This window comes from Hypomesus transpacificus, chromosome 8 (genome assembly GCF_021917145.1).
Source record: "Hypomesus transpacificus isolate Combined female chromosome 8, fHypTra1, whole genome shotgun sequence".
Classification (NCBI taxonomy): domain Eukaryota; kingdom Metazoa; phylum Chordata; class Actinopteri; order Osmeriformes; family Osmeridae; genus Hypomesus; species Hypomesus transpacificus.
The window spans coordinates 12,415,295-12,442,992 of NC_061067.1; the positions used below are offsets into that span (position 1 = coordinate 12,415,295).

The following is a 27,698-nucleotide window of genomic DNA, read 5'->3' on the forward strand; positions in this document are numbered from 1 at the left end:
TATTTCTTGTTAGTTAGCTTACTGCATCCAATCAGCGCTAAAGTGTAGTACCTACCCTTTCCGTTCAGAGTTAATGTAATGTGTTTTTGAGTTAATGTAATGTCGTTTTCCATTTGGGGGAGCGTGTTTTTGTATTGGGGGGAGGTGAATAAGTCATCCGATTTGGGGGGAGTTGACTCGTATTGGGGGGGAGTGTTTTCATTTGGGGGATGTACTCATATTAGGGGGTGTGATTTGCACTTCAGCCTGGGCCACCGTAGTAAAGGCATGTTCTTCTCGTCGCTTCTACTCGTGTGCTTCTTTCTCCACCACACAACGCAAGAGGGAGGAGGACAAAGCGCATGTGAAAGTGTGTTAAACGGGCTTCCGTAGACAACAAGTCTACAGAAAAATAGGACCGCTATCATCATCGATCTAGTCAGCAGCAAACAAAGCCTGAATGTCCTGTAGATTACTGCGACTCCAAGTTAGTTATAGTGTTGCAGGAGCACAATCTTATGGCTGCCCAGAAGATCAACGAGGCGCACGACTACATAGCGAAGGCCGAGAAATAGTAAGGAACCCTGCCTAGCTTGCTAGCTTTCTGTTAGCACAATTACCCAGTTTCATTCTGACAGATGGACTGCCTACTTTTTCTACACAGAATACTTTCAGTCGGTTGCTACAGTCTCTGATTTCGCCACTGTATATGTGGGCAACTATGTTGCTAACCTCTGTATGCCTGCCTATCTATCTGATTATCTGTTTACAGTTTAAAAACCAGTTTTATGAAGTGGAAACCTGACTATGACAGCGCTGCGTCAGAATACTCCAAAGCAGGTATGGTAGGCTGCCTACCTAGCTACTGTGGTATGCAGGTGATTCTGCTGTGACTACACTGACCTAGAGCTGGCCGGTTCTATGACTAGTATACACTAGCATACAGCTGTCTCCGCTTTGACTAGTATACACTAACTTACAGCTGGCTCTGCTGTGACTAGTACACACTAGCATACAATTGGTTCTGCTGTGACTAGTAAACACTAGCAGGGCTCCAGACCAACTTTTTCCCTTGGTTGCACTGGTGCGCCTAACTTTTTTATTTAGGTGCACCAGCACAAAATTTAGGTGCAGCCAAGTTTCGTTAGGATTAATTAGGTTCGCCACAATTTCAAGGTTACCTTTTTATCAGTAAACAACTTTTTTTGCAACTAAAACATTGCAAGCAAAATAAAACATTTCAAAATAGAAAGTGCTACTGACCTAACATTTCATGGCTCAAAGTCTAATAGCGGGTCTCCCCTTGCTGTCGCATGCCCTTCTGATGGCCAACACATGTAATTTGGCTTTCTTGGCCTTGGCTAAACCAGCTTTCCACACTCTCCCTAGCATCAATATCCCAGCTCCATGGGTTAGCTCCATGGCCCAGCTCCGTAACTCAGGGGTGGACAATTAATTTTGACAAGGTGCCACATGAGAAACCTGAAATGTGTTGGAGTTATCAACAATAACTTTAACTTAATTCTGCTCACTATTCATTACTTCTATCGAAGTAACAGAAAAAAATAAAATAATCATTACATCAGTGTTTCATTTTATTTGTAACTAGTTTATCTTCACAAACACTGAAAAGTTGTTTTGCAATGTTAAAGATATGTAATTGATCAACTTTATACAAAAAGCAATACTTTTTTTCCCCAGTTCATTTTGTTCTGTGAGAGGAATCCAGTGAGCTTGAACAAGTGCATTGAAATCTGGCTGAATGTCTGAGGTGGATATGCGAAGGACAGCTGACAGGTGATGATCTATGGAACGCCGAGTTAGTCACAATTAAATAAAGAAATAAGTAAATGAATAGATAAATACATACATAAACAAATATAAAATAAACTCTGAAATAAAAAAAAGATGGCAATAAATATATAAATATAGCATTATATAGTTATATAGCTGAATCCATTTACCGACATCAATAAATAAATACATTTATTTATTTCAAAATGACGCTTTTGTAAAGACAACATTTATTTATTTCATGGGACTTTTATTTCCTAATGCCACATTTATTTATTTTTGGAGACTTTTACGCACCACATTTATTTCCACATATATTTCCGCACCACATTTATTTCTGTGCTGTATTTATTTCCGATCTCACATGCAAAAGAGAGGGGCATGGTAATCTTCAGAACAACGCAGCTGCACACAAGATTGAAGGCAGATAGGGACACCTAGATTCGGTAGATAATGGAAGACATTAGCCGTGTCAGAGATCGCATGCTTATAGATCAAACCATGGCTGGTGAAAATAATTCTAGGTGGGGCTGTGAAATATTCAGTCAATTCGGTACCCATCCAAATACAATTGAACACAAACTGCATGATACGAGTTTTCTGTGAAATGGTAATTATGTAATTAATGCACACAGCTATAGGCAAATGTCCACATTTGTTGACTTTAAATATCATTACACTCAGAAACTCACACTTCAGAAATATTGACAACCACGGACATCTGGGCGCTTGAGCCACTCTCCCTGGTATTATTAGGAAACACAACACATCTAGCTTGATTGTATTCTTCATGTCTGCCTTTGTGCACTTGTTTTGTGTTCTCAGATAAATGTTTAATGTCCTTAACTCCTGTAACAGTCCATGCTGTATCTGTTCCGAATGTTATAAAAAGTAAGCACGGGAAGCAAAGAAAGGCATTGACATGACTGCATCCAGCTACCCAGGCCTTTCTGTTGTAGCTTACCAATCGTGGGAGAAACCTCTGTGTATGATTTACCTCTACCCTTTTCGCTCGCCTGTTGTGTAATTTTGATGTCAGGTTGGGCCAAACTCTTTTATTTTTATTTTCTCCACTAAAGTTCTCCTCTCAAAGGGATTTTGGAAAGGATATGTGACAGAATTTGAGAAATTAGAACGTCTGAAGTCCGGTCCGGAGTCATTCATTTTCAATAACGTTAAGTAGGCCCTACAGTGGCAAAATCACTTCTATACTTTAACTCTGCTTGGGGCGCTAATTCCAGCGCCCTTTAGGCATAATTTTTGAGGATGCTGATTGGCTAAATATGTGTTTCTTGTTAGCAACGGTCAAAAATTCACCTATCGCCAGCAGGTTGGTAGGCGTTTCGATGGGCGCTTTTTTTAGCGCCCCAGATGTCAAGCATGAAGTATATTTATCCCAAAACAGAATTTTAGTATATATATATATATACTCAACACTTTATTGTGTATTTTTCAACACAGTCATGCTTAAAATGAGCAGTTATTGTTTAGAAAATATATTACATGGAAAAACAAAAATCTAAAACACTTTTCACCAGGGAGGGCGACACCCTCTTTTGACCAGCCGCCACTGAGATCAAATTGATCAGCATGGCTTGTCAGGATATATTATTTTGGCACACATAGTAGATTTTGTAGAGGTACTTGGGCGAATAAGTGCTCTACAGAACATAGATATTGAAGTCTTAAATAGTTTGAGACTTATCGAGCACTGTTCGTGTGCAGGATGTACTGGTAGTGGGGGTTGATTAGTGCCAGGTAATGTTAGCTAACACAGCTAGCAACCGTTGCTACGCCTAACAAAGAAGACCATCACTGCCACCGCTTCATCACTCTGCTATTATGTGGAAAGCTAGGTCGATAAGGCACCCGACTATAACTATCTAGCCTCACGAGACGAGACCTGAAGTGAAGCCAGACCATTCCAGACATTACCCATACCTTTGTATTTACAATACTGCTTTTATTGAAGTCAAGTTTCTTAGTGCTTTGTTATTATTGGCAATTTAAAGTTGCAACTAACCAAGACATGTCCAGACCAAGACCCATTCAAAACGGTACACAATACCCAAACCCAGATATTATAATTTATGGAATTATTCTATATTAAATCAAACCACTACCACTTGTTTTAATGACCATTCAGTGACAAAATGGGTTTGGCTGTTCAGGTATGGCCAATACAGCACAACACTACTACAGAGCTGCCAACTCTCACGGTTTCGCAGTGTGACACACGCATTTCACCCATTTCTCACGCTCTCACGCCACACCTTGTATATCTCACGCTGAAAAGGTAACGCCAAACAAGTAGCCAAATTAACGTTGTAAACATTAACGGACGACGCGCAGGTTAACCGAGTGAAGCAACATTGACGCGCAAACAGCCGTGCATGGCCGCGGGAACAGGGGTGCTCGAGGGTGCTGCAGCGCCCCCTGACAGCACGAGAATTTAAAATGATTTGACTTAAAAATCCACCACCGTGGCACTATGGAGTTAGATTAGTTTCATAATTCAAACAAACAAACGCAACACGATTCAAACAAATTTAACACGATCCAAACAAACGTAACACGATTCATACAAACATAACACGATTCAAACAAACGTAACACGATTCACAAATGTATTTCGTGATTCACAATTGTAACGCGATTCACAAATAAATGACCCTATTACATTCGTTTGCAACCTGACAAACACAAGTTACAAATCCCTGCATTCGTTGGTGTGAATCCTTGCATTCGTTCGTGTGGATTTTTGGAACTTTCCTGACGCGCTTTGATCCACAAATGCATTTTTTCTAAAAGATATCCTCAGCAGCCTCAGATCGTCTCTTCCAATTTTAGCCAATCACCGGAGAATGTCTAATATGGGTAGACGGGCTCTGCGTTAGAACCCGGAAGTTTCCAGAGAGTGGCAGTTCTCTCTATATTAGACATTTAAGGTGGCCCTGAAGTGCAAAACACACCCCTTAATATGAGTGCATCCCCCAAATGAAAACACTTTCCCCGAATACGAGTCAACTCCCCCCAAATCGGATGACTTGTGACTGACTCGGATGACACCTCCCCCCAATACAAAAACACGCTCCCCCCAAATGGAAAACGACATTACATTAACTCAAAAACAAATTACATTAACTCTGAACGGAAAGGGTAGGTACTACACTTCAGTGCTGATTGGATGCAGTAGGCTAACTAGTAGGCTAACTAACAAGATAAGAAATTGATCGACAGAAGTACAAAATGCCATAGCCTGACAGAGTTACGTGCACCAGGACATTTATTTGGTTATCGAAGCATGTAGCATAGGCTACTAATGCCAGTGTTTCCCCTAGGATTTTTTTTTGCAGTGGGGACAGGTCAGGTCTAACACCACCCCCCCCCCCCCCCCCCCCCCCCCCCCCTGCCAAAACAAAGTGCTAACCCTATATTTCGGAGCAGCTTAATGTAATAGTCTAATAGCTAATGTAATATTGCACATATTTTCGTCCTATTTCCCCTAAATAAATAAAATGTGCATACTTAAAGACACCTTACAGTATGTTCGAAATGGCATAAATGCTGCCAATTAATAATTGACGTAACAACTTATTGTAAATGCAGTGGCCTACAGATTAAGGTAGGCCACTCGGAAGCATGTACACTGTCTGCTTCAGTTGATCTTGATAGGCTAAGCATTCTGTAGCAAATAATAACAATATACTCACTATTTATTCATTAAAACTAGGCTACTTAAGCATAATAATGCACCTAAAATACAAAAGTGAGCAAGGGCAGCAATCGCTATCGAATCAACAGACGTGCAATTTCGCTAGCAGGGGAAGAATACAAACAACAAAAATCACCAGTTTACTTAATTTAAATTTGCAAGAACTATAGACTAATACAATAACAGGCTTAAATGAACTGACAACATAAATTATACGACTTTCAGTTCTCAAGGATGCACACGCGCAATCTCAACTGCGCTGTGAAGCGCGTCTGTGCTATTCTCCGACATGCGCTCTAACAATCACGGCTGATAGACGGCCTAAACTTTTGTACAGCTTCTGATACCGTGCGGCAGAAATTTTTACAGAAATTACAGAAATTTTACTGTGGCGGGCCGCCACGGTAAAATCAACATAGGGGGAAACACTGAATGCAACAGCATAAATTGCGTGTTAAACGTAAACATCGGTAGCCAAACAACTAGTACACGGAACTCTCATTATCATGAACTTGATCGTTTTGGTTGGAAGGAAAGAGGAAACATTTGTGTTAACAATTCAGAGTCATGACACTACTCTTTATTTTAATCAGGTTCATTCCTATAAAATAATCTTAGATCTGCTGTTAACGTTTCACAATATTAAAATAAGTACTATGCGCACGCTAAAAACGCAGTTGAAGGAAGCAGGACTTTTCAGAAGAAAAAACTAATAGTCCACTACTAGAACGAAATGCCACAATGACAGAGTAACGTGGACCAGGATAGTTGTTTGGCTATCGATTTTTACATTTAACACGCAATACTTTTGCATAAGTATTGCTACATTCTTCGATAGCCAAACAAATGTCCTGGTGCACGTAACTCTGTCAGGCTATTGCATTTTGTACTTCTGTCGATCAATTTCTTATCTTGTTAGTTAGCCTACTGCATCCAATCAGCGCTGAAGTGTAGTACCTACCCTTTCTGTTCAGAGTTAATGTAATGTGTTTTTGAGTTAATGTAATGTCGTTTTCCATTTGGGGGAGCGTGTTTTTGTATTGGGGGGGGAGGTGAACAAGTCATCCGATTTGGGGGGAGTTGACTCGTATTTGGGGGGCGTGTTTTCATTTGGGGGATGTACTCATATTAGGGGGTGTGTTTTGCACTATAGGGCCACCGTAGACATTCTCTGGTGCACCGGTCCGGTGCGACGTAGGATTTTTCTTTTCGCACCGGTACAAATTTTGTCCGTATATGCAACCAAATTGGTCGCACTCTAGAGCCCTGACCAGCATACAGCTGTATCTAGATGTGTCTGTGTAGTTTAGCTCCTCCCCCTCTCTCCAGCCGTTGCCTTCAAGAACGCCAAAATGTTGGAGGAGGCCAAGGAGGCGTACCTGCAGGAGGCAGAGGCACACACCAACAACAAGACGTATCCTACTGACAACCCTGACCCTAGCCTCTAACACTGACCCTAGCCTCAAACCCTGACCCTAGAACCCTAGCCAGCTACCCTGACCCTAGCCTCTAACCCTGACCCTAGAACCTTAGCATCAAACCCTGACTCCTGACCTTGGCCTAAAATCTGACCCTAGAACCCTAGCCTCTAACCCTGACCCTAGAACCCTAGAGATCAGATCCAACTGTGAAACAGTCCTTGACTCTGAGTTGCAGTCTTTTCCACGCTGCCAAGTGAGTATCTTCCTCTTTAGGACAACATGCTGATGATAGCTGTGCTGGTGAAGATAGCATAGCTGCTGGTCTGATGAGGTTGGCATAGCTGCTGTGCGAGTGAAGCTAGCGTAGCTGCTGGGCTGAGGAAACTGGCATAGCTTCTGTGCTGAGGAAACTAGCATAGCTGCTGTGCTGAGGAAGCTAGCCTTGCTGATGTGCTAATGAAGCTAGCATAGCTGCTGTGTTAATTAAGTTAGCTGCTGTGCTGAGGAAGCTAGTATATCTACTGTGCTAGTGAAGCTAGCGTAGTTGCTGTGTTAATGAAGTTAGCGGCTGTGCCGAGGAAGCTAGTGTATCTGCTTTGCTAGTGAAGCGAGCTTAGCTGCTGTGCTAGTGAAAATAGTGTAGCTGCTGGGATGATGTTGCGTGTCTATTTCCAGAGCCTTGGAGCAAGCTGGCATGATGCTGAAGGTACGTCTGTCTGCTGCCTAGGCAGATTCTGCTTGAAATTGCTGCCTTTATCTTGAGATCCATTGCTGTTACTGTGTGTATTGTTTGTTTTCTGTAATTGTGCACACAGTGTTACCTGAAGGATTGAATTTCCTTCCGGATCAACTAGATAGTTAACTAGAATGTTCTGGTTATCATTCCTAGTTTGAGAAGTGTTTGTGTGTGTCTTAGGACATGCAGCGGCTACCTGAGGCTGTCCAGTACATCGAGCGTGCCAGTGTCATGTATGTGGAGAATGGCACACCTGACACAGCAGCACTGGCTCTGGATCGAGCTGGGAAGTATGTACAGTAGGGCATTGCTAGTAGACCATAGTAGTGTTACAGACATTTTTAGGGAGACTCAATTTATCGTTAAACTGAATTGTGTGAATTATAAAGTCATGTTTATTGAACTGCAGCAACACAACCATTACACCAGCATGACACAATCTTTGAAACACAAACATCAGACAATTACACAAAACCATCTGGCCATGGATCAGAAGTAAAGGCCCTTGCACACTGCCTCCGAAACTTTCGTCCGTCAAAAAAAAGTTTCGATCGGGTTCGATTTTCAGCGTTTTTCGCATCCGTAGACAGCATTTTGATAGTTTTTTTGGCAATTCAGAGCCACCGTACAAGCGACCGACAAAATCCAGAATGGCGTCTGACAAGTTGATACACTTGGTCTCGCAGCACAGAGCAATGTATAACAAGACAAGTGTGGATTATAAAGACAAAGGGTGTACGAAGGTTTATATAGTATTGTCTTCAAGTTAGCTAAACAATAGCTTGTTGCTAATGTCATTCATTCATTCGTTGTCAAAAGTGATAACGTCGTCCCAACTAGGGTGTATTCATTCAGTTCCTAGTATACTTGGACTTTTAATAGAATACATGCAATGCCCTGGTCACCTAAATGACTGCAATAAACTACACAACAATATATCTGTTAAGTTAAAATATATGACATTAGATAATCAAACTGATCCACTGACATTCTGAGGTAAATTGTATATTTCTCCGGATAATTTCTGAGCTCCTTAAGGGAGATGAAACTCTCCTTCCTCTCTGTGCAACTTCAGGATTGGATGGACCCAATAGGCTATTTCCTATTTCTCCAAATCTTTCTCTTTTTTATAAGAGAGGGCCATAAAACCATCCGCACTGCTTGACAATCCGTGTACCCTTCGTTCTTTTATTTTTCCGTTTCAAAACCGGAAAACCGAAAAACCAAGTTCTGTAGCAGATTTTGTGTTTTAAAACCAAAAAGGGAAAGGGAAAATCAAGGCATATAAATTAACTTCAAGTTTGATTTTCCCCATAAATGCAATGCGTGGAACTTTTTCCGCCAAAATCCCCAAAGTCCTATCCTATTCACGTCTACATGCTGCTGAAAACGACATATAAGCAGCCTAACTTTGTCAAATTGTTATTAATTGTTTTGTTATTTAAATTGTGTCCTCACGCATGCACTGAAGGACCGAATCAGCGTTAAGCATATTCCTCTTCTATTTAAAGGGTGTCGTAATCTAAATCTCATCCCCTACCATGCCGAATACATGGGCCATAAATTACACATGGACCAAAATGAAAAAATGTGCATGTTTGGGGCCACCCACGTGGCCAGAATTGTAGCAATTGCAACCATGCCCATTAAAAATAATTTGATTATTTATGATGAGGTGTACAGGTGAGTACTATACTATGCAAAGCAAAAGTAATATTGTTTCTCTTAACAAAGGAACACAGAGGGATGATTGACAGCTATCACTCACCCCATTTCTGCTTTGTATAACATTTTAGCCCTCCTTACCTGTCATCACATGCTTCAGCGCTGCAGAGAGTCTCACCACTTCCCCTTTCTCCTCCATGTTACTATGTCTAAACTCACGTTACCCTTTATCCACAGGGGGTGTCTGCGGACATCACTTACACGCAGTACCCCTCTCCGCAATTAGTAGGCACCCCTTTAGGCATTGGCCAGCTACCAAGCCGGACATGCTTATTATCAAAGCTCCATTGAAAACATGCTTTTTAATGCTCCCTATCAAGCACTGAATTAGTGAATTTGAAATTGTGTTTTGCAAATTAAATGCATCTTCAGTATGTCTGGTCTATGCATTGTATATCATTGAGTCTAATGCATTTAATGGATTTGTGTATGACTGTTGCACCAACTGGTCATGTTATATTAACATATAGGCCTACATTCGTTCCAGATGTGCAGTAGTCAACAATGGGATGTGGGAACAGGTGAGGGTCGACCATGGAAAGGAGTTTTACCTGTGCCTGTACATGCAGGAAATACCCCGAAAACAATGAAGGCTTGCAGCCATCTTGAACTGTGCACTAGATGCGGCTGCACCTACACATTTCCACCAGAATTCCACGATCAAAATATTACAATAACAAAACAATCAAAAACTTCATTTTCCCGTTTTTCAGTTTTGGTTTTGAAACACAAAAACCGCTACAGAACTAGTGATTTCTGTTGTTCTTTTTCCCTGTTTTACCGTTCTGGTTTTAAAACAGAAAAAACTAAAAACTAGTTTGTTTTTCGGTTTTTCCGATTTGGTTTTGAAACGGAAAAATGAAAGAACGAATGGTACACGGATTCTTGACGAATCCAATTATTATTTGTCCTTTTTTTCCCGCAAACGTTCTAATAAATACGCATCGGGACTCAGTGTGCACAGTGGCGGAACTAGAGTTTTATACATGGGGTGGCCAAGGCTACTTTAGGGGGTCCTGAGTCTTGGGTCACTGTTTTCATTCATATATATACAGTATAATATGGGTCTATAAGTGTTAGAACATCCACAAAAAAAAATGGAAAAAAAGCTCTAGCACCAGGGACTTATATTAGCATTTCTGTGTTACAGAAATAACACAGTGCATTGTTTATTTACAAAACAAAGTGAATTCACACACCAAAAAAACTCTGCAATTTCACATGACAGGTATCGAGCAGAAATGGAATTGAAAAATATAAACAACTTTGGTGCCCAACATTACAAATCTACAGTATCATATTTATGTTATGTATATTATGTTAACTAACATGAAAAAAAGAACTGTTTTGGAATTGGCCTAAACAACACCAAATGATATGTGTGATAAGAAACCCTTTCAGTGTACTAGCGCAGGTATTATTGGGTGTGCTTTGCCTTCGGCAAGCACAACCATCGTTATCTCACATATGTATTATTATTATTATTAATTTTCTTTTTGCCCCCCTAAAACCTTGTCAATATTTGGACTACATACACAATGCCTGTGTCAAAATGTTTGTCTTGGTCGAGAATGAGTTGCTTTTATTGGGATTTATGTTCCGTTGCACGGTTTAAGTAGAAATTACGTTTTTGTGGCGAAAAGTGAAGCTAACGGTGGCTAACTTGCTAGCCACAGTCACTGACGCCACTAACGTCACCACGTCACGACAACTCGCGTGATTATCTCTAGCAGAACATTAGTTTAGCAGCTGTTAACTTCTGGAAGATGGCTAGGCTAACTGCTTTACTGCAAGGCAGCTGCAGAAACGCCACAAGCAAAGAGTCCTGGGTGATAACTATTTGCTCATTTTACTTCGTGATATGACACACAATTGTAATGTGTATTGTACAATACAAGCTAATATCATTAAGGAAGTACATCTACTTTCGGAAACAGTAGTCTACTATTTCACTGAAGCATTAGCATCATGACATTAGCCTCTGTTGCCCGGGCAACACATACTACAGCGGTCTATGATGCATCTGTTTTCAATCGTTAAAATAAACATGCCTCACAAATACATTTTCGTTGTAGGATTTATTATGACATTAGATTACAAGTAAACGATTTGTGGGTGAAATTATCATTACCTGTGGTTTCAAACCAGTGTAGCTCACGGCATTGCTGTAGCCTAGTCTAGTAGCTAACAAAAACATCTCCACAGCTGTTTACAGTACTAGTAGGAAGTTAAACGGCGGCACATGTTTGCCACTAACCTTACTTAAATAAAAAGTCTTTCAATAGGTGAAACTATCTGACTAGTCACTACTAACCTGAACTCCATTGCTACAGCCTAAACCTTGTCAATCTGTTAATGAAATAATTCATTTCAGCCTAGACCGTACAACGGAAGTAATGTTAAATCGAATTCAACCAACGCAATCGCTACCAAGACAGTCTAGCAGTAGTTGTAGCCTACAATTTACCGGGGCAGCATTCTCCACACAGCAGGGCTATATCGCATTTTGCCTCGTTACTGACAATGATCGCTACCACTGACATTTTTATGAATGAGTGAATTTCCCCTATATAAATGTCAAGCTTATTTACGTTTTTGGGGGCATATTTTCAGTTAGCCTATGGTACTATTTGGATCGCGATTCCATCTGAGATAGCTACTGCTGGTAACATCGTCGTTGAAATAAGCTTCAAAGGTGGTTCTTTATTAATGAATGAATGCAATATGAGTAAGCTAAATGCCTGAAAATATCACAAGACGGGAAAAACCATACAGGAGCCTGGTGGCAAGGTACAGTGAGGTAGCTACAGTAGTGCAATGTTACTGATAGTGCAAACAGTAGCTGAAAGTGACAGTATAAGTGACTAGTGTGCAGTAAATCAATGTCCATATCAGTGTCCATTCAGAAGCCTGATGGCCCTTGGGTAGAAACTGTTGTCCAGTCTGCGTGTACGCGACCGGATGCTGCGGTAACGCCTGCCAGAAGGCAACGGGGTAAAGAGACCGAAGGATGGGTGGGAACAGTCTCTTAGAATCCTGCCGGCTTTCCTTAGGCAACGTGTGTGGTAGGTGTCCTGTAGGGCTAATAAACTAAATAAACATTCCTCACAAATACATTTTCGTTGTAGGATTTATTATGACATTAGATTACAAGTAAACGATTTGTGGGTGAAATTATCATTACCTGTGGTTTAAAACCAGTGTAGCTCACGGCATTGCTGTAGCCTAGTCTAGTAGCTAACAAAAACATCTCAGCTGTTTACAGTAGGAAGGCACTACCCTTACTTAAATAAAAAGTATTTCAATAGGTGAAACTATCTGACTAGTGACTACTAACCTGAACTCCATTGCCACAGCCTAAACTTTGTCAATCTGTTCATGAAAATAATTCAATGCAGCCTAGACCGTACAACGAAAGTAATGTTAAATCGAATTCAACCAACGCAATCGCGACCAAGACAGTTTAGTAGTAGCTAGTAGTAGTAGCCTACAATTTACCGGGGCAGCTTCTCCACACAGCAGGGCTATCTCGCATGTTGCCTTGTTACTGACAATGATCGCTACCACTGACATTTTGTGAATGAGTGATTTTCCCCTAAATAAATGTCAAGCTTATTTACGTTTTTGGGGCCATATTTTCAATTAGCCTATGGTATTATTTGAATAGCGATTCCATCTGAGATAGCTACTGCTGGTAATGTCGTTGTTAAAATAAGCTTCAAAGGGGGGTTCTTTATTAATGAATGAATGCAATATGAATAAGCTAAATGCCTGAAAATATCACGAGAAGGGAAAAACTTACAATGGCCTGGTTTCCCAGATTTGTTAAGAAGCTCTTAACGCTAAGAGCGTCTTAAGAACGTTCCAAGGACGATCTCGAACGCTCTTAGAACGTTCTTAAGAAGATCTTAGCGTTAAGAGCTTCTTAACGAATCTGGGAAACCCGGCCAATGACGTTTATTGGCTTAATGCTAAGAGCTTCTTAAGAGCGTTCTAAGAGTGTTCTACAGCGCTCTTCGAACGTTCTTAAGAAGTTCTTATGAGCTTCTGAATCTGGGAGACCTGGCCAATGACGTTTAAGTCATAGAGATTAGGTCAATTTTTACACCGGTCTGCCAAATGTATTCGTTTTGATTCAACTATGAGGTTGCTGATCACCATTCCCTCTTGCAGGGGAAGAAACAACTTTGTTTCACGAGCAGTCTTTGTTAGCTACAAACTTCTGCTGGGCGTCTAGCATATGGTGTAGCTGGCTAACTGTTACTAAGTAACAACTTTGTTGCAGGAGCATTCTTTGTACATTGCGAGCTAACAATGTCCGGTAGGCTTCTTCGCTATCAATAATGATGTCGCTATAAATAATGATGTTAAACCGAGACCACTAAGCCCTCAAAGAAAATGTATGGTCAAAGAAACAAAAGAAAGGTTTGAGGTTACTCTGAATATTATTAATAAAATAGACTAATGTAATAATAAAACTGCTAAATCCTTCTCTAACTAGGCTACTCTATCTTGCATGATGAAACATTAAGTTTATTAAGTAATCAATAAGCCTGCGCTTGCCCTCATTACTCAAATGATGCCGATCAGGGCGGTAAAATTACAAAATAGGACGCGAGTGTCTCAGAAATAATATAGAGCTATTTGTCTTCAAGGCCAACCAATGAGAATATTGTGAATAAAAACAACAGACACAGGTGGCAAATAAACAGGCAGATGTTAGCCTTGCATTGTTTGAAAAAGAAGAAGCGGGAAGCCATCTAGTATATAAGAGGCAGATGTTGGATGTTGGATCATATCACACCATGGAAAACCAAAGTCGTTCGCACGTCTGGATCGTTGGCAGCTCGTTGGTCTACTGGCTTGCGCGGCACGTGGAGGTCGGACTGTACCCCGACCTTGCACTGGAGAGCCATATTGAATGGGTAGGGGTGAGGGGCATGAGGTGGGCAACACCAGGGGCCTCATGTACAAAGGATTGCGCAGCTTTCATACCAGAAGATGGCGTACCGCCAAAACTCGAAAAGTACCTACGCACAGAAATATTCACATGTATAAAACCGGTTGTACGCCAGGTCCTGCGCACCTTTCCTTTATAAATCACAATCAACGTGAGCTTGACCGCACGTGAACGAGCCACTGACCCCGTTTTGCCTCCTCCCATAAATTAATATGCAGATGGCCTATAAATGCGCTCCTGAGGTCATTTTGTTGTCTGAATTACCATATTTCCTCGAAGAAACGCCGCACCAAAAATGAATGTTAAACGCTGCGGCGTTTATTCGAAGAAATACGGTGACTGTGAGATCGAGGTTCTGACAACAGAGGTGGAGACGAGAAAATGTGTCCTGTTTGGCGGCCTGTCATCAGGTATTAGTGACAAAAGAAAGTCGGCAGAGTGGAAAACTGTCACTATTTGCGCCCTTTCTTGTTTTTAACCTGCAACACTTTGAGATTTAGCTAAATGTAAAGTGCATTACAAATAAAATTATCATTATTATTATAGGGCCATCAATGCTGTGGGTTCAGAGAACCGGACCAGGGCAGAAATTAAGAAGAAATGTTCCGATATAAAACGAAATTAAGAATTTAAATGAAGAAACGAAAGGTGGCGCATCGTAACAGCATGGCAGCTATAGGGTTAGCGTAACATGCATTTCCTGAGTGATTTTGTCGTTCATTTGAAAGCCTCAAGTTTAACAGAAGTCATTATGTGGTGGCGGTATAAACAGAAGGCTATATAGCATTTACCGTTTCGGGTTTCGGCATTTTGATGTGATCATCCACATTAATGATCAAACTTTTATTTTTATGTTTTTTGAATAGTCAATGTCATAAACGTACTAGTAAAAACTTTATTTTGTAATGTTTGGTGAGTCTCTGCACTTTTCGGTTAGAATTCGCCATGTTACAAAGCCAGACAAGACTTTGCGGACGGTCCGCACATTCTCACGTCTGCTCAAAAGTTTCTGTGACGGCCCGCACATTCTCACGTCAAGTAAATCTTTATACATCACAAAGTGTGCGTGAAAACCAGCGTACGCAAGGATTTTGTGCGTACGCAACGTTTATATGAGGTCCCAGGAGACTATGGGCAGCTGGGGCAGCCGTAAGCACACCCTCACAATTTCCCCAGAAATTGTATGCTCTCTAGTTTATTATATGATTTAGCATTTTAGAATGTCAGCTAGTACAGAGTGGAGGTATTAATCATGGCCAGAACGACCACCTAACTCCCTCATTTTCCTTATTAGATTTAAGATAAGATAATTCTGCGGTTCTGGTGAGAACTGGCAAAATGTTTTACAAACGCATCCATGTTGATGGAGCATGCCCTCCTTGACTCAACACTGAGAATTCCAAGGTGACTTAACCTGTCATCAGCCATTGTTGTCCTAAGGTGGGTTTTGTTCAGTTTTAAAGCTGAGAAGCTTCTCTCGCAGGAAGCACTGCTGACTGGTGTATCAACAGAAATCTTACATAGTCGAAACAGCTCATGGAAGACCTCTTTATATGGTTCTAAAAACACAACAAACTCAAGGAGAGTAGACGGTCTGTCCCTGCCACTTTTCTCTCTCCTATCAAAAGCCGATTGGTTTGATGAACCTCATGTTTGAGGTCCTCTGCTCAGACCTTTGAGTCAGATTTAAAGGCAAACAGAGGCTCCTCTTCCAAGAATGTTGTACTCTTTGGGTTGAGAGACTGAACCCCTTGCATTATCTCGCAATTCTTATTTGAAAAACGTCTTTGCAGCTCAGCTGTGAGACGGTCAAGCACCTGATAAAAATAGCTCTTTGGAAGCTCTCACCATCACGTTGGTCACTACTTTTCTGTCCTACAGTGCTCATCATCAATGAGTAATGGAATCTTAAGCTAGTTTTAGGCTGTCTTTTACACACTGTGTGTACACTTATTTTGCAGTGCTCTGCAATCTTTTCAACTTCTTTCCATAGTTCTCCAAAGGAAACCTCACTTCTTTTGTCCTGTAAAGTGTTTGTAAGAGCACCTACAAGATCCATAGCTCTTGCTAGATCAAGAGAGCTTGATTGTAGCATTTCAGAAAGAGACTTGGCATCACCAAGCACTTTACAAAAGGTAACCAAAAGCCCTATGAAATGCATATCTATCTGAGAAAGAAGTCGCCTTGCCTCGACTGATCTATCACCACTGTTTTCAAGTGCAATATCTTGCAGCACTCTCAGAACTGCTGGAAGCGTGTCCCTTAGATTACGGCATGCCATGTATCTGCATGCCCACCTTACATCCAAAGGTCTCTGTAGTTCCCTGGGCTGCTGCTATGGATATAGCTATTTCTGAACTGCAAGCCAATTGAGATGAACGTACGAGCCAGACACAAAGTTATAAAGCTTCTGCAGGAGAGCTTCTGCCTCAGGCACTGTTTTCACAGCATCGACAAGAACCAAATTCAAACAATGTGCATTACAGTGCACATAAAATGCTAATCTTGCTCTGTCCCTAATCCGTGCAGACACACCAGAATGCTTTCCACTCATGACGGATGCACCGTCATAGCCTTGCCCCACAAGATTATTTTTGTAGTCCAAACCATGTATTTCAAGGCAGTCAACTATCATTTTTGTGAGACCTGCTGCATTTAAGCTTTCAGCTGACTGAAAGTGTAAAAAACGTTCGTGGACGGTCCTATTGTAGTAGTACCTCACAACTACAGACATTTGTTCTTTTTTTTCTTTTTTTTTTCTTTGGTTTCATCTGCAATTACACTAAACACTTCACTTTCTTTTACTTCTCTTATTATTTCACTTTGTACCATCTGAGCTAAGCCCTCAAGAACTTCATTCTGGATTTGGTGCCTTGTGTACTTAGCATTGCCAAATGCATGCATCCTTTTCTCTATTAGAGGGTCATGTTTTGCTATTTCTTCTAATATTGTTAAAAAATTACCCTTGTTGCGACAGTCCTCAGGCTCTCGATGACCTCTTTGAGCTATGTTTTGAGTGGCAGTTAATAGGAGCACATCTGCTATTGTTTTAATGTAAGCACAGTTTTCCTCTACTTTCTTTTTCTGGTCCTCATTTATGGTATCTAACATTGATGAGTTGGTGTCAACACCCCTTTTATGCTGATTCCAGGCATACATAGCATTGATATAATGCTCTGCCTACGAATGGGGCTTAAACCCAGAATCTTTAAACAGTGCCTTTTTCCAGTTACAAAAACCTGACTGTGATGTGAAGGCAGATTCAGGTACACTGGGCAGAGAAAAATGCCTACAGGCAAAACAATAAGTCGAATCTTGATTTACAGAATATACAACCCATGAATTTTCCTTACAGAGCTGTTGAAAGCCCTTTTCCTGGTACCATGCTGAGTTCTGGGAAATATCTTCAAACACGGCTGTACAGGACCCTCTTCTCTGGATTTTGATATGTCTGAAACACACATAAAATAATATGTCATCTCTCTATGGAAATGTATAATTAAGAGCTCCAAAAGATGAGATATTAACAGCTGATAATTAAAATGTGTAGTTTTAAGTATAGGCCTGGCCTACCACTGGGTCCTTTTGGAACAGCGTATCTGGTGCTTGATGCAGTTGGGAGGGGCTGGATGACATTTCCTGGCTCACTGTCTTGCTCAGAGCCAGAGGACTCTGTGTCATCCCTTGATATCTATTACATTAAAATAACACAAGAACCATTAGTGTATAATCACAATAACAATGCCACAGCCATTAAAACAAATTAATCAAAAACCAACATTTAAAATGAGGCAAATCTGATAAAGTAATCTATTACAAGCTGCCTGGTAGATGCTCTGACCTGGTGGTGGGAGACTGGGTCCTTGTGAAGTCTGACCACTCTGACTAGCCTCAGCAGGTTGGGAGCTGCTTTGGGGATCAGTAGTGATGCAAGGGCTGGGGTCTACTTGCACCTCATCTGGCTGTTTAACCTTCTTTAAAAAGAAGCCTGATATCTCTCCCTGTCTTTTCATGCTTAATTGACCCTATGCAAAAATAAGACGTTGTGAACAAATCACAATATCCCAGCATCTATTCAAGGCTAGTACAAGTAATGGCTCAATGTTTTGAGAGTGCAGCCGCAGCACACTTATTTGACACAACTTTTAGGTTTATATGGTTAGGCTAGATTAGTTCGCTATTAAACGCAGGTTACGCAGCAGTAGCCATTTCCACTTGTACTGTATGAGACTGGAACACCAATTCTCTGCTAACGACTCTGCTTCTGTCCGGAGAGGCCTCAGGCAGATCACCAACTTCAAAGAGACAGAACCCCCCGCAAAGCAGCTGGGCCGGACTATGTCTCTCCAGCCACCCTCAAGAACTGCGCTGACCAGCTGTCTCCGGTGTTTACCTACATCTTTAACACCTCCCTGGAGACATGCCATGTGCCAGCCTGTCTCAAATCCTCCACCATCATCCCTGTGCCCAAAAAGCCCAGGCCAACTGGACATAATGACTACAGACCTCTGTGGTAATGAAGTCTTTTGAGCACCTGGTGCTGGCACATCTTAAATCCATCACTGAACCTCTACTGGACCCCCTGCAGTTTGCCTACAGAGCCAACAGGTCTGTGGACGATGCAGTTAATTTGGCCCTCCACTTCACCCTACAGCACCTGGACTCCCCAGCATCCTACGCCAGGATCCTGTTTGTGGACTTCAGCTCTGCCTTCAACACCATCATCCCTGCTCTGCTTCAGGACAAGCTGTCCCAGCTGAACGTGCCTGATTCCACCTGCATGTGGATCACAGACTTCCTGTCTGACAGGAAGCAGTGCGTTAAGCTGGGAACACAAGTCTCTGATTCCCGGTCCATCAGCACTGGATCTCCCCAGGGCTGCGTCCTTTCTCCTCTGCTCTTCTCCCTGTACACCAACAGCTACACCTCCAGCCATCCGTCCGTCAAACTCCTGAAGTTTGCGGACGACACCACCCTCATTGGGCTCATCTGTGGTGGAGACGAGTCCGACTATAGGTGGGAAGCGGACAACCTGGTGACCTGGTGCAGCCAGAACAACCTAGAGCTCAATGCTCTCAAGACAGTGGAGATGGTTGTGGACTTCAGGAAGAACATAGCCCCACTCACCCCCATCACCCTGTGTGACTCCCCAGTCAACACTGTGGAGTCCTTCCGCTTCCTGGGCACTATCCTCTCCCAGGACCTCAAGTGGGAACTGAACATCAGTTCCCACCAAGAAAGCACAACAGAGGATGTACTTCCTGCGGCAGCTGAAGAAATTCAACCTGCCAAAGACAATGATGGTGCACTTCTACACAGCCATCATTGAGTCTATCCTCACCTCCTCCATCACCATCTGGTACGCTGCTGCCACTGCCAAGGACAAGAGCAGGCTGCAGCGTATCATCCGCACTGCAGAGAAGGTGATTGGCTGCAATCTGCCTTCCCTCGAGGACCTGCACACCTCGAGGACCCTGAGACGAGCGAAGAAGATTGTGGCGGACTCCTCCCACCCTGGTCACTCCCTGTTTCAAACACTCCCCTCCGGCAGAAGGCTGCGGTCCATCAGGACCAAAACCTCACGCCACACAAACAGTTTCTTCCCTACCGCTGTTGGCCTCCTCAACAAGGCCAAGAGCTCACACTGACTCTAATGACTTAATGTCTAAAAACTTTTTACTTTTGCACTACATTCAATTCCTGTAATATTTGTATTTTATATTGTATTTCTTATTGTAATTTGTCAACTTATATTTTATTTTATGCCCACTTTTATTCAATTTTAGTGTATTCCACTTATTACTGCTAGTTTTAGTATAGTTAGACCACATATTTAAATTTAAGATTCCTATATGTTTATTGTATGCACCTTCCTGCCAAAGCAAATTCCTTGTCAGTGCAAACTTTCATGGCGAATAAATCTAATTCTGATTCTGATGATGTGACTAATAGGTGGCTGGTTAGATGCAGCTACACAGATAGTTAATCACTAGAGCTAACTCGTTTCATGACTAAAACAATCGTTCGTTTTGAGTTTTATGTACGAAAATGAAATCAGTTAATAGATTTTACATTTGTAAATAAATGTTAACTTGCTGAATGTTAACTTGCTGAATACTGACAACTGAGAACTGATCTCGTCTGATTACTGACTGACTCCGTTTTTAATGGAGTCGAAGTTCTACCGTTAACTTACACAGCTAGCTATCTCTAGGCTAATCACCATTCGTAAAAAATGTTCAGGAAACCTAAACCCGATGCAAACCTTAATACCTATTTCAAATATTATGCCCTTTTCATTCGCGAAAAGAGCTTGTGGAGTTGTGGAAATATTCTATCTTCAGCTGTATATTCTTTGTAATCTTCTGTATCTTCCAACGTCTCTCCTCGATTTGAGTAATGGTTCTTTATGCACCGCAACGCGGCAAAATAAATGCTTCTTTCAACAAGAGGTCAAATGAGATGTCAATCAGCATCAAATTGCCAGCAGCCAATGACATTTTGGCGTGGCACCTGGGTTGGCCAATCAGATGTCAGGGGTGTCCAGTGCCACCCCGGACACCCCTTTGGCTCCGCTACTGAGTGTGCAAGGTGTCTGTGCGTGACGAATTTTAGGCTGACAAATACGAAAAAAACGCATACGAAAATTTCGGACTCAGTGTGCAAGGGCCTTAATGCATGGCCAAACAGCAACACAAGTTCTGATCTCCATACAGCTCCATCCAACATAATAGTAAGACTTACATACAACTCCATCTAGCATTCTAGAACAGAACTTGAGAATCCAGTAGACACCAGCACAACTCAGCAGACGGCCCTGGACTCTGAAGAACATCCTTCAGCAGACCATTTTATAGGACTCAGTTCTAAAGTCATTGGTCCATTCACAATGGATTTCTGATCAGAAAACAGTCATACAATGCCTCAGGCTCCTTCCCTTCATCAGCGCATTCCGAAAACACATTATCACTTGTTGAATATATTGATCCCCCCAGACTTGTGACTCCAAGCTTCCTCCTTAAGTCAAAACCACTCTCCTTAAGGCCAAACATCCTCAATCACAAGACCTTGGAAAATGCCCATCCCTAAAGGCCATTGTCCGAAATTCGTATCCGAAATGTTCGCACGTAAAAAAATAAATACGACCTCACGTGATGTCAATCGCGCTTGCACACTGCCTCCGAAACTTTCGTTCGTCAAAAAAAGTTTGGATCGGGTTCAGTTTTCTGCGTTTTTCGCATCCGTAGCCAGCATTTTGAGAGGTTATTTGGCAATTCAGAGCCACCGTACGAACAAAAATATTCAGAATGGCGTCTGACAAGTTGATACACTTGTTAGCGACAGTCCATAAACTGCAGCCAGATTTGGTCACAGGTACGGTGTTCATTTTAGGACATCCTCAGATCTCAGACTCAAGTGTCAGACTCAAACAAAAAGGCTTCAAGTCTCAGACGAAACGGCTTCAGTCTCAGAAAAACCTCTGTCATTCTCAGACAAAACGTTCTCAAACCAAACGCCATCATTCTCAGACAAAACGCTCTCAAACTAAACGCCATAATTCTCAGACAAAACGCTCTCAAACTAAAAGGCGTCATTCTCAGAAAAAACGCTCTCAAACTAAACAGCGTCATTCTCAGACAAAACGCTCTCAAACTAAACTTTGTCAGAATTTTTTCGTCAAAGCTAGCTAGATGAGGGAGCTGTTGACTAGATTTCTGAATTAGCTTAAGTACCAGCCAAAGTGAATACCATGGTGTTGTAACTGTTAAAGTTCGGTAAAGTTGGCATGACATTCACAGATTCAAACTTCCGGGTAGTTAACTGGTACAGCAAGAACACTTACTTTTGATTTAATACTAAATAGTTGTTTACTGTAAGTTATTTGATTGTACTGGCGGAACAGTTGTTCAGATCGTCGCACGACGTTGATGACGTTTATGATTCTTTAGCAAAGTTTGTTTGTATTGTCCATGGCAACCAGAGGACTACACATGGGTTTACTTTGAGTGAACTAGCTTACAGAAAACAACTATTTCGTATGATATCAAAAGTTTTCTTGCTGTACCAGTTAACAGAAACAACACCATGGTATTCACTTTATAAGCTGCTACTTTAGCTAATTCAGAAATCTAGTCAACAGCTCCTTCATCTAGCTAGCTTTGACAAAAGTTTAGTTTGAGAGCGTTTTGACTGAGAATGATGGCGTTTAGTTTGAGAGCGTTTTGACTGAGAATGATGGCGTTTGGTTTGAGAGCGTTTTGTCTGAGAATGACGCCGTTCAGTTTGAGAGCGTTTTGTCTGAGAATGATGGCGTTTGGTTCGAGAGCGTTTTGTCTGAGAATGACGCCGTTTAGTTTGAGAGCGTTTTGTCTGAGAATGACAGAGGTTTTTCTGAGAATGAAGCTGTTTCGCCTGAGTCTGACGACTTTTGGTCTTGAGACTTGACACCTTTTTGTTTGAGTCTGACACTTGAGTCTGAGATCTGAGGATGTCCTAAAATGAACACCGTACAGAGGTCTCCCTCACAATCTTCCCTACAGTGCTTTTGCCCAAATGAAAACTGCTGGCGATGGTGGTGAATGATAGCCTGGCTCTGCCCTCCTTCGTACTTCCGCTCAATTTGGATTTTGCTTCTGTACTAGGTCTGGGAGCTCGGCTCTGAAGTCGGTTTCCAGAAACAATTTTTTTGTAGGTCCACTCAGCGAACAGAGGGAGTGGCTGAGAACGATGACGTTAATGTCGTGCACTTGTTTGAGTAGTTCAGTAATGGCGGCGGAGAAAGATGCGAGCGAAACTATTCTGCAGTTGTGGGAATGCTGCCGAATATAGACCTTTTTTGATGAACATTCTAGAATTTTCATTCTTCAAGTTTGGCCCTTGAAAGCTTCCGGTTTCAGACGCGCAAATGATTGTTTTGATGGAAGTCAGCTAGTTTAGTAAGTGAGCAAGTTACGGTGGCAAACATTTTTTTTAAACATTGTCAATTGTTGCTGTGTTTGGCTGTTCGTCGAGATTGGGGAAGAACAAGTTGTCAACAAGTTTAAATTTCCCATAAAAACGGGACTACGAGATGACTGGGTTTCTGCTTAGCGTGTTGATCTTTCGACGTTGTTGAAAGTAGCTAGTAATATTGGTGGAAATACCGTTAGAATAGCGTTGATTTTGGTAGTTTTTTCAACGTTGTTTCAATTGTAATATTGGTGGAAATACCGTTAGAATCGCGTTGGTTTTTTTATCGTTGTTTCAATATTAAATAAGGGTGCAAAATGATGATGGGTCAACATAATGACGTTGGTTCAATGAAATTAGCGTTGAAAATGGAATGTTGATTCAGCGTAGTTTCAATTAAGTTTGCTATCTGGGTTAGTGCTTTAAAAAGGTGGTTTGGGGTGCCATAACTTGTCATGGAAGGGAATTTCCAATTATGCCTAGCATCAGTGGCGATGTGTCCTGGCTTAGGTTACTGAAACGAATTTGCGCAACAGGCCATGGATCCACCTGAACAATAAATATACTTCAGTAGAGATAACGGTTGTGGATCTGACACTGCATACGTAGTCCTAGGCTATTGCTAACTTTCATATCCACCTTTTGTTTAACCGTCGCCCATACACTGGGTTCAAAAATGACTGGTGGGAGATGTAAAAACAGCAGATCATATTGAACATTTATCGGTGCATTTATTAATTACTACAATTTCACAGCAGTTATTCAACAACTAACCAGCAGATACAGCCCGCTGCACACCTCCCCGACCGTTGCATTTAGTATGCAGCGATCAGCTGGTCTAAGTATTTTTAAGCCGTCTCTATCTTAATATGTACATTATTTGTTGACTCCCATTAAAAAAAATAGTTGTAGGCATTAGACCTTTAGGCTCCAATAACCTCTTTACTGACAGTGAACGCACTTTACCAAATAGTATTTGGTAGGCTAATGTAGCTACTATTTGAAATAGTTAGTGGTAGACATCGGGATAGATTAGCTCTAGCTCTACCTTACGTAGGCTATCAATTTTAGATCAGCCTAAAATAAATTATAGCCTAAAATAAATAACGTTCTGATCCAGTGGGTCGGTTATGGACACTATTCGATGTACCTCTGCTATTCACAGCCAGTTAATTGATGGTAATATGCGCTAGTCATGTTAACGCGATGGTAAAGTAGCTAGCAACTAATGTATGAGATGCGCTAACCGGATGTAGTTCAGGGCCTTGCGTTCTAAACTGGTCTGTTATTGTTTACGTTTCAAAAAAGGTCTATAGGTCAAAGCCGGAGCAAGAACATTCCTTGCTGAGTTTTGTTGGTGGCCATGATGTTGTGGCCCTCCTTCCCACGGGGTTAGGCAAAGTTAGATTTTCCAGCTACGGCAGCTAGCTCCGTTACAGTAGTGGTGAAGGAGTTGGCTAAGGCGAACGCTCGCGATTGGTTATGGCAAATCCGAGTGGCTCTGGGTGGATCCAATAGTTTTAAACTTCAACAGAGGACCCGCCTTCAAGGAAGTTAACGTTTGTCAATGGAGAGATCCCAGACCCTCTGTACAAATGAAATGTACGAGGGTCTGGTTAAGACCAGGCTAGGTGAATGAGTCCCTAGTGCTCAGATACCTAAAATGATACATATAGCCTATTATTATAGCACTCAAAATAATTGTGTTGTATTGAATGTTTGTTTCAAAAGTGCGTGTGTGTGTCCTATGTTCTAGCAAATCATCAAACTGATCCACTGACATTCGGAGGTACATTTTAAATTTCTCTGGATAATTTCCTTGATAAGGAGATGAAACTCTTCTTCCTCTCTGCGCAACTTCAGGATTGGATGGACCCAATATTTCCTATTTCTCCTAATTTTTCTCTTTTTAATGAGAGGGCAACAAAACCATCCTCACTGCTTGACAAATCCATTTAGTATTTTTTCTTTTTTTGTTTTTCTCGCAAACGTTTAATAAATACGCATCGGACTCAGTGTGCAAGGTGTGCGTGACGAATTTTAGGCTGACGAATACGAAAAAAACGCAAACAATTTTTTTTGACTCAGTGTGCAATGGCCTTAAGAGTCCATTTCCCTGCAAGTGTGGTCAGCACCCTCAGATTAGCCATTTGGACTAACATCCTTCACCACCTCTTGACCTATCTCTTTTCCTGCAAGATGTAAGTTTGTCACAGGATGTTTCTTATCAATGAACACAGAAGCCTTAAAAATCAAATCATACTAAAACCAAATAAATTTAACATACAGCCTAAAATTGTATTACAGTAGAACACACTAGACTACACTGGCATGTACGATTGTGAAAAAAAATTATATTTTTTTTGTTAAGGAGCGATATCCGGCATGTTACTCTGTCCTGTTTTCTCCCTCATTCTAAACTGTAAACAACGCCAGTCTCCCTTCTCTGCAGAACCCCCCCCCCCCCCCCGGTAAACACCATACTATGCCCCCGGGCCGCCGGCAAACTTCACCCTACCACCTTAACTAACACATTTTCTGCGGAAAACCCTGAATAGAAATACACAACTGCTAAAATAGTTTCCTGTCTCAGGTTGATCGAGCCCCAGGACCTGGACAAGGCTGTGGACCTCTATCAGAAAGCTGCTTCTGTGTTTGAGGTACACTGAGGACACCATGGCTGTCACATGGTGAAACATGGACTTCACACTGCTTCTTTACATGCTATGCTACAGTGCTGTGGTCCAACTGATAAATGGATAGATGGGTTGATAGACATGGCTAGCTGTGTGTAGCTGTGTGACTAGCTGTGTGTCTGCAGAATGAGGACCGCCTGCGCCAGGCAGTGGAGATGCTGGGGAAGGCATCACGCCTGCTGGTCCGACAGCAAAAGTATGTCTGTCTCCTGTTAATCTGTCATCACAACCTCTCAACTTGTTCCTGTAATACTGCTGTAATAATGCTGATGGTGTGTGTCCGTCTCAGGTTGGATGAAGCAGCAGTCTCTATCCAGAAAGAGAAGAGCATGTACAGAGAGATAGAGAACTACCCCACCTGCTTCAAGGTACAGACACAGCGCTCCTGTCCAAACCCTGATTAGGTTCAGAGGACGGATCACTCAGTGGGTGTGTGAAGTTGTCCAATGTCTGCTTCTCTCTTCTCCCTCCCACTCCAATTTTTTTTTTCTGCCTTTTGGTCACTTTCTCTTCCAGAAAACCATTGCGCAAGTGCTAGTTCATCTCCACAGGAATGACTTTGTAGCAGCAGACAAGTGTGTGAGAGAGAGCTACAGGTAATCATGTCTACACCCACCCACTACAAAGGCACTGTGATGCTGTTTTTTGGACCTCTACACCCTGTAGTAAGAGACAACAATGCACCCACAGTGTGTGTGTGTGTGTGTGTGTGTGTGTGTGGGGGGGGGGGGGGTTGTGTGTGTGTGTATGGGTGCGGTGTGGGGTGTGTCTAGCCTGCCAGGGTTCAGTGGGAGTGAGGACTGCATAGCGTTGGAGCAGCTGCTGCAGGGGTACGACCAGCAGGACGAGGACCAGGTCAACAGGGTCTGCACCTCCCCCCTCTTCAAGTACATGGACAATGACGTAAGGATGTCTGTGTGTGTGTGTCCAAGTACATACTTAGAGGTGATCTGTGTGTGTTGAATGAACTTCTTAGTAAATGCTACATTCATTGTGTGACCCTTTTAATGTCTCCCACTCCCGGACCCTCTTGTCTGTTCCCCCAGTACGCCAAGCTGTCTCTCAGCCTGCGGGTTCCAGGAGGGGGGAAGAAGACCAAGGCTGGGGGGTCAGAGGTCACGGCCGGGCAGACTGGGCCTGGTGAGGAGGAGGATGAGTATGCTGGCGGGCTATGTTAGCCCCTCCCACAGGACAAAACACTTCCTGCTTCTTTTCTGGGGCTGGGCGACTTCGTGCTATGAGGACATTTGAGCATGTCTAGAGGGTTATAATCTCACCAGCTGTATTTCGGGTTACGCAGCACCAGAATCACGGTGCCATGAGCATGGCAGTGTTTGACAATAAAGTAACCCAGTGGCCTATCATCTTTTAGTAAATCAACATGGTCTGCCGCTGCCTTGCGTACATGTAAATGTACAGTTATCTGTATCTGAAACGTAATCATGTTTTTGATTTCTAAACATAATTATGTCTCTGATTTCTAATGATGCCGTGTAAATTCATTTTTATTTGCCTTAATGAATCTGTGTTCTGTTAAGTCTGACTGATTGTGTAACATAAGCAGGAATATGAAGGGTGGCCTGTCTCTGCTGCCTTGTGTAGTGTTTTCTTTTGCCTATTCTATATTCTTTCAGCATGTTGACTTTTAAGGGAGCATGCAGTCTGTGAGAAGGGGGAAGGGAGGGGGTATGGAGATTCTATATTACCTGGAGGAGGGGGGTGG

General features: G+C 42.1%; 1 protein-coding gene across 2 annotated transcripts; it reads left to right on the forward strand.

The window, feature by feature from the left end:
* The first annotated feature begins 235 nt into the window (after positions 1 to 235).
* LOC124470081 (gamma-soluble NSF attachment protein-like) lies at positions 236 to 27,662 on the forward strand. 2 transcript variants are annotated; one of them, XM_047023795.1, is made up of 12 exons: positions 236 to 553; positions 752 to 819; positions 6,818 to 6,902; positions 7,145 to 7,162; positions 7,585 to 7,615; positions 7,826 to 7,935; positions 25,873 to 25,939; positions 26,101 to 26,171; positions 26,265 to 26,343; positions 26,492 to 26,571; positions 26,749 to 26,878; positions 27,022 to 27,662. In XM_047023795.1, the coding sequence occupies exons 1-12, from the start codon at positions 498 to 500 to the stop codon at positions 27,151 to 27,153; spliced, it is 927 nt and encodes a 308-aa protein (XP_046879751.1). In that variant the 5' UTR covers positions 236 to 497; the 3' UTR covers positions 27,154 to 27,662. The 2 variants fall into 2 exon arrangements, with proteins under 2 accessions (XP_046879751.1, XP_046879752.1); XM_047023796.1 differs by having other exon boundaries at positions 534 to 553; positions 6,794 to 6,902.
* Positions 27,663 to 27,698: the final 36 nt, after the last annotated feature.

Bases quoted from the DNA above. Each gene is read 5' to 3' on its own strand.
- LOC124470081 (XM_047023795.1), top strand. From the start codon at position 498: ATGGCTGCCCAGAAGATCAACGAGGCGCACGACTACATAGCGAAGGCC. The intron at 7,936-25,872 runs GTATGTACAGTA...TTCCTGTCTCAG, and splicing joins GCTCTGGATCGAGCTGGGAA to GTTGATCGAGCCCCAGGACC. The intron at 26,879-27,021 runs GTAAGGATGTCT...CTGTTCCCCCAG, and splicing joins TCAAGTACATGGACAATGAC to TACGCCAAGCTGTCTCTCAG.